The 6,907-nt window shown below is 49.1% G+C and overlaps 1 protein-coding gene across 1 annotated transcript in view; it reads left to right on the top strand.

Moving 5' to 3' along the window:
* Positions 1-6,907, top strand: part of STARD10 (StAR related lipid transfer domain containing 10) — a gene marked incomplete in the record, with an annotated part of 33,365 nt that overhangs the window by 22,221 nt on the left and 4,237 nt on the right. Inside the window, 1 exon segment of the mRNA XM_027774065.1 lies at positions 6,868-6,907. Within this exon segment, the coding sequence (XP_027629866.1) occupies positions 6,868-6,907 (40 nt within the window).

The raw sequence follows: 6,907 nt of genomic DNA, 5'->3' as shown, positions 1-6,907 counted from the left end.
GAAAGATGATCAGAAGGTTGGCTGAAGTCGGACAAGTCATGGTGACTGGAAAGAAGCCAGTTATGATCGTTCAGTGCAAGACTTTGGGCTTGATTCTCCCTGTCCTCTTGCAGCTTCCTGCTGAGCCTGGTAAAGTAGAAAAGGCAGAATATTAAGCCAAGAAGAGTTGGATACTGAAGCTTTGACAGATGGACTTGATATAAGATAAGGAAGCAGTCTCAGAAGGCCACCTTTTTTTGGTCTGTTTGTTTTTAAGAGAGGTTTTTTGCTTTAGGACGTGTTTGTTCGCCAGACAGAGAGACAGAGAGACAGAAAGCGAGAAATCACCCCCCAGGGGAGATGGCCATGCTGCAATCCCTTCTCCTCCATTCTTCTCTCAGGATGTTGGGCACGCAGACACACGCGCCCAGCGTGAGTTTAAGCCACTGGGTCTGAGATGCGAACCACAGTCGACTACGTGGGAGTCCAGCGACATAGCCATTATGCTAACTGCTGGTCCCCCTTCTTTATCTTAAAGGGCTAAGCAGCGTTTACACTCACTGGGCACCTGGTCTGTCTACGGCTCTGCACTACCCACCACTGTCGCAGAACGACCTTCAGAGCCAACATAGAGCCCTGCTCCAGAGCCTGCTCCAGGAAGGAGGGTGGGCAGTGTCTGGGCAGGGCCTGTCCTTTCCCAGGGTATTTCAAGCAGTGGGTACATCGGGGCCCCAGGGCTGGGGTCCTGGGTTGGATTCTAACCTACCAAGCAGAGTTCAGTTGTCACTGCCCTTCCAGTGACATATTCACTGTCCAGAATAACCTGTCCAAGGACTTGTAAAGACAAAGCAGCTTCCAAGCTTAGATTTAGAGATTCTGGTCTCCTTGGAAGCCATACTCGAGTGCTCCTGATGGTTTGGAGCGCTGGGAGATCCTAACAAGCCGCTGCGTGCCCTGGGCTTCATGTTTCTGTTTTGCAGCAGAGGGCTGATAACACAGCAGCACCCTAAGTTTGGGCTGAAGAACGAGGGTGTGGAACGTCTGCTGTAGCACTGGGGCCTCCATGCTCAGTAGGTTATTTGGGTGCGAATGGTGTTGCCAGATCTGGCTACTGCTGTCTCCCAGTCCCCTTTCTCGCCACTGCTCCCCTCCCGTCACGTAGTCCTCTCATGTACTCCTCATCCACTCAGGTCTTGTCTCTCTCCTTCAGTCTGCAGAGGTTCTGAGTCTCTCCTTGACTTTCATGACCTGGACCCTTAAAGGCCAGTCCTTTGGTAAAATGTTCCTCATTTTGGGTTTATCTGATGTTGCCTCAGGCGTGGATTTATGCTATGTGTCTTTGGCAGGGAGAGCAGTAAGTGACACTCTTCTTTTCATCGCATCCTGTCAGGCCACACCCGGTCGGAACTTGTCCTGTTGCTGATGGTGTTCCCTTTGATCACTTGATTAAGGTGGTATCTGCCAGGCTTCTCCACTCTGACATTTCTCATTTCCCCTTTGTATTTAATAAGCATTTGAAGGGAAGGTACTTTGAAGCTATGTAAATACCCCGTTCCTCATCAAACATTCCATTTGTTTATTATTTTCCTTCCTGTTTTCATGAAAGAACACAAGCGAGAGAGAGAAAGAGAAAGAGAGAAAGAAAAACACTCCTCACAGGTCTGGCCAAGCCATGATCCTCTTCTTTCTGTCCTCCAACCGCCAGATCATGGTCACTTGCACACATACCTAACGTGTCTCAGGCTGACCAGGCAAGGGAGTCAAACCACAGTTGCCATGTGAAATCTGGTCTCTTTCTCTCTTTTTAAAGAATTACTTATTTAATTGTATTTATCTTTTAATTTGCTACAGGGCATGCATGCTCACCAGACAGAGACAGAGACAGAGACAGAGACAGGGAAAGTGAAAAAGCAAGTAGCCAGGTCCAGGACTGGAACTGTGGTCAGCCAGGTGGGAGTCCAGCACCTTAACCACCGTGCCACCTGTTGGCCCCAAGATTTAGTCTCTCTTGAGCAGCTCATGACCGCTGTGCCACTGAGCTGGGCTTATCCATTTCTTTCTTTCTTTGTACCTCTTTGTAGTTTGGTTTCTTATTTTATTCAGTGAGATATAATCTGATATATAATAAGTCATTACTTTTTTTTTTTGGAGAGGTTTTTGCTATAGGGCTCATGCACTCGCGAGAAAGACAGACAGAGAGACAGAGAAATAGAAAGTGAGAAATCACCCCCCGGGGGGATGGCCACACCACAATCCCTTCTCCTCCATTCTTCTCTTGGGATCTTGGGCACGCACACGCACATGCCCGGCGTGAGTTTAAGCCACCGGGTCCAGGACTTGAACCACGGTCGACTACATGGGAGTCCAGTGACATAGCCATTACGCTAACTGCTGGTCCCCTCATTACTTGTTTTAACATATAGCGTGTCCCAGATTTAGCCCATGGTAGGGTGATCAGCTATCCCAATTTACCTGGGACTGAGGGGTTTCCCAGGATGTGACACTTTCAGTGGTGAAATTGGGAAATCCTGGGTAAACCCCAATGTGGTCACTCTACCAGTAGGAGTCCTTCAGATGGGCTCCTGCGTCCCTTGGACAGGGCCTCTATCATTCTTTGAGTACTCCTCCCCTTCTGGCCTGGTAAGATATTCTAAGCTCATCTTATTCTTTCTCTGACCCAGCCCTGAGATCACCCAGGGGACCTCTGGAGTATTAGACCATACCATACCATGGAAACCCAAGCCAGGTAGAAGTCATTCAGTTGCTCCATGGGCCACACTCTGGCCTGCCCCTGCGTCTTGACCCTGGCCTTCTCTGCACAGGGCCACTTGGCAAACACTCACCTCTAGACTGAGAGTCTCCGCAACGCCTGATTCCCCACCTTCCCCCACCAAAGCTCATCTCCTCCTCCGTGGCCCCACTGGGCACTCTAGGGCACCTCCTCATTTCCAGGTGGGCCTCCTGCCTCAGTCGGAGCTGCTCAAGGATAAGCCTCAGAATTGCGCCTGGCTCTTCTGGGCTCAGTAGAGGGCTGGAGTGAGGGACAGCAGGTTTAAATGATGGATCCAGTCATAGACTGGAAGAACAATCAGGACAGAGAGTGAGACTTGTTCTGGGTCAGACATGAGTCTTGGCAAGCTGGAGTCTGTCCTTGAGCTTCTGTTTTCTTTTTTATTTGCCAGAGGGCATGTGTACTTATGAGAGAGATAGAGAGAAGGGAAGAAAGTACCCCCAAGCGGGGTGTGGTACTGCAGCAATTCTTTCTCCTTCATTTCTCCCCCCTGTTGGAATTTTGGGCACACACACACACACACACACACACACACACACACACACGCCTGGTGTATTTTTCCAGCTATTGGAACTGGGATTCCAACTGTGTGGTCAGCCATGTGGGATCCATCTCTCTTAAGCACTAGGCCACAGGGCCATCCCAAGCTTCAGTTTTCTTAATTTTAAACTGGGAGGGAGGGGCGGTCAGCAGGTGGCATGGTGGTTGAGGGGTTGGACTCTCACATGGCCAACAATGGTTCAGGTCCTGGACCTGGCGGCTTGCTTTCTCACTTTATTTCTTTTCTATCTCTCTGGTGAGCATGTGTGCCTTGTAATAAAATAATAATAATAATAAAATTAAATAAATCTTAAAAAAAAAAAAAAGAGAATAAACGGGTGCATACCTCAGAGCATTGCAGCTTCCAGCTGAGCAGGGAGGCCCACTTGGAAATGAGGTGCCTTAAAGTGCCCAGTGGGGGCATGGAGGAGGAGATGAGCTTTGTTGGGGGGAGGTGGGGAATCAAACTTTGTGGAGACTCTCAGTCTAGAGGTGGCTGTTGGCCAAGTGGCCCTGTGCAGAGAAGGCCAGGGCCAAGACGCAGAGGCAGGCCAGAGTGTGGCCCGTGGAGCAGGTGAATGACTTCCATCTGGCTTGGGTTTCCATGGTGTGGTGTGGTCTAATACTCCAAAGGCCCTGGTTCTAGGCCTTCTTAGATTAATGGGTGATTCCAGGGCTGGGTCAGAGAAAGTGTAAGATGAGCCTAGAGCATCTTACCAGGCCAGGATATTTTAAGAATAAAATGAGGTGCTGTGTATAAAGCATTCAGTACTGCATCCAGCGCGCAGTGAGTACGCCTCTCAGATCGCCACAGAACCTTTTTATCTATGTTTTCATTACTGCAGGAGTACTATGCATTTTAGAACATTAGAAATAGAGACAAGCAGAAGGAAAAGGAAACGATCATATTCTTTTTTTTTTGGGAGAGATTTTCGCTATAGGGCGCGTGCGCTCGCCATACAGACAGAGAGAGACATAGAGACAGAAAGCGAGAAATCACCCCCCAGGGGGGATGGTCACGCTGCAATCCCTTCTCCTCCATTTTCCTCTTGGGATCTTGGGCACGCACGCACACGCGCCCAGCGTGAGTTTTAAGGCACCGGGTCCGGGATGCGAACCGCGGTCGACTACGTGGGAGTCCAGCGACATAGCCATTACGCTAACTGCTGGTTCCCACGATCATATTCTTAACATTTAGAGATTAGGACTGTTAACACCATAGTGACTGCTTCCTGAGCGTTTTTCCCCAGATGAGATTATCCTATGAATTTCATCTTGCATCCTGTTTCCCCTCCCCCTGACCCAGGTAGCTATCTTTACTGTTTTGTTTTCACAAAATTTCAGAGCATCCTAATACTCAGACCATGTTCACATTTCTCTGGTTTTCCCCAAAATGTCCTTTACAGTAGGTATCTCCACATCAGTATGCAATCCAGGGCCACGTTTTCCATGTGGTTGTATCCTGCAGGTCTCAGTCCAGCCCAGTCCCTTGCTATGACCCGTCTGGGGACCAGACCAGGGCAGTAGCACTGCAGATTGTCTCACCATCTGCCTCGGTCTGGTTGTTTTTTCCTGGTGTCACTCAGCTGGGTTCTCTGGCCTCTTAAGGCTTTCCGTGCTCCTGAGGTGTTTTCTGAAAACTGAACTTATGTCCAGGACTTGATGAGTTTCTTGATGCCTAGAGCACCCCATAGGGGTTGGTATGCCCTTCCTGTGGGGCCAAGGCTATCCTGGGACCCTTCCTCACATGGTTGCATGTAGCCCCTGTGAGTAGAAAGCACGTATGGTTCTCTGGCACCACCTAAATGCCAGTTTTTTTTTTTTTTTTTTTTTTTTTTGAGAGATTTTCACTGTAGGGCACGTGCGCTCGCCAGACAGAGAGAGACATAGAGACAGAAAGCAAGAAATCACCCCCCAGGGGGGATGGTCACGCCGCAATCCCTTCTCCTCCATTCTCCTCTCGGGATCTTGGGCACGCACGCACACGCGCCCGGTGTGAGTTTTAAGCCACCGGGTCCGGGACATGAACTGCGGTCGACTACGTGGGAATCCAGCGACATAGCCATTACGCTAACTGCTGGTTCCCCTAAATGCCAGTTTTGGGGGACCTTCTAAACTATGTAAGACAAGCTATCCGTTTGCTGAGGGGAACTCAATCTTGGGGGTTGGGCTTTTGGGTTAAAAAAAAAAAAAGGCAGAACAAGGACATCAAGTTTCATCTTTCCAAGTACAAATCTAGGGAAACCAGGTTCTGTTTTCACTTGCTTTTCAGACATGTGATCTGGGCTAAATCCCAGCTCTGCTACTTACTAGCTGGGTAACCTTAACTTCTTTGAGACTAAAGTTTCTCCTTGGCTTTCTTGTCTGGCAGAGTTGTTGGAAGGGTTAAATAAAATAAGGTATGCTCAGCTACTTTCTTCGCTTGATGGAAAGCTCCTTGAGGGTAAGGCTAATTAAGAATAAAAAATTCGAGGACCAGCAGTTGGCATAATGACTATGTCACTGGACTCCCATGTAGTTGACCATGGTTCAAGTCCCGGACCTGGTGGCTTAAACTCACACTGGGCGTGTGTGCGTGCGTGCCCAACATCCTGAGAGGAGAATGGAGGAGAAGTGATGGTGGTGTGGCCATCCCCCCTGGGGGGTGATTTCTCATTTTCTGTCTCTCTGTCTCTCTCTGTTTTTCTGTCTCTCTCTGTTTTTCTGGCAAGCGCATGTGCCCTATAGCAAAAACATCTCCCAAAACCAAAAAAAAAAAAAGAATAAAAACTTCTTAGTACATGGCTGGCCTGTACCCTCGTGGTTAAGGGAGCCAGATCCCACAGGGCCAGCCATAGTTCGAATGCTGGCCCTGCCAGCTTGAAAAACATACCAGGTACATGTGTGTGCATGCCCCAGGTCCTGACAGAATGCAGGAATGGAGAAGAGACTGTGGTATGACCATGCTTCACTGGGGGTGCTTCCTCCCTCTCCCTCTCATGAGTATACACACCCTCTGGCAAGTCAAAACGAAAAAAAAGAAAGTAAGAAATCCAAGGATGTTTGTTGAACTAAAATAAAAAGAAAAACCTACAAAAAGGAGAGGATGTGGCATAGTCAGGTGATAAGAAGCTTGGGAGGAAAAAAAAAATCACCCTTTTGGACATTTATTTATTCACTCATGCTTTTATTTCGTTTAACACATACTTGTAGCAGGCTCTACTTGAATCGACCATGAGCTTCTGCCCACGAAGAGCTCACAGGGATCTGGGAGGACAAGATTTAGAGAGTCAGTGTGTAGGATCCTAGAAAGTCTGGCTGGGAAGACTTCCTGGAGGAGGAGACTGGGCTGAGATGGAGAAAGTGGTTTCTAGATACAGGAGGTTATCTGTCCCGACACAGGTGGTTTCTGCAGGGGCTAGACAAGGCTTATGGCGAGATGTGAGTTCCTGCTGGCTTCACAGGTCCCTGACCCACCCTCACCTCTCCTCCCCATCACCCTTTGGCTGTCTGCCCTCTGGTTCCCTGGCAGGGCTCTGAGCCTGCATGACCCTGACTGCCTATTTGTCTGTCTGCAGTGCCGGATGGAGTGCCGTGATGTGCCAGCCGAGACGCTCT

The sequence above is a fragment of the Tupaia chinensis genome, unplaced genomic scaffold (genome assembly GCF_000334495.1).
Source record: "Tupaia chinensis unplaced genomic scaffold, TupChi_1.0 Scaffold000047_1, whole genome shotgun sequence".
Classification (NCBI taxonomy): domain Eukaryota; kingdom Metazoa; phylum Chordata; class Mammalia; order Scandentia; family Tupaiidae; genus Tupaia; species Tupaia belangeri.
This window is presented reverse-complemented; position numbering and strand designations above follow the sequence as displayed.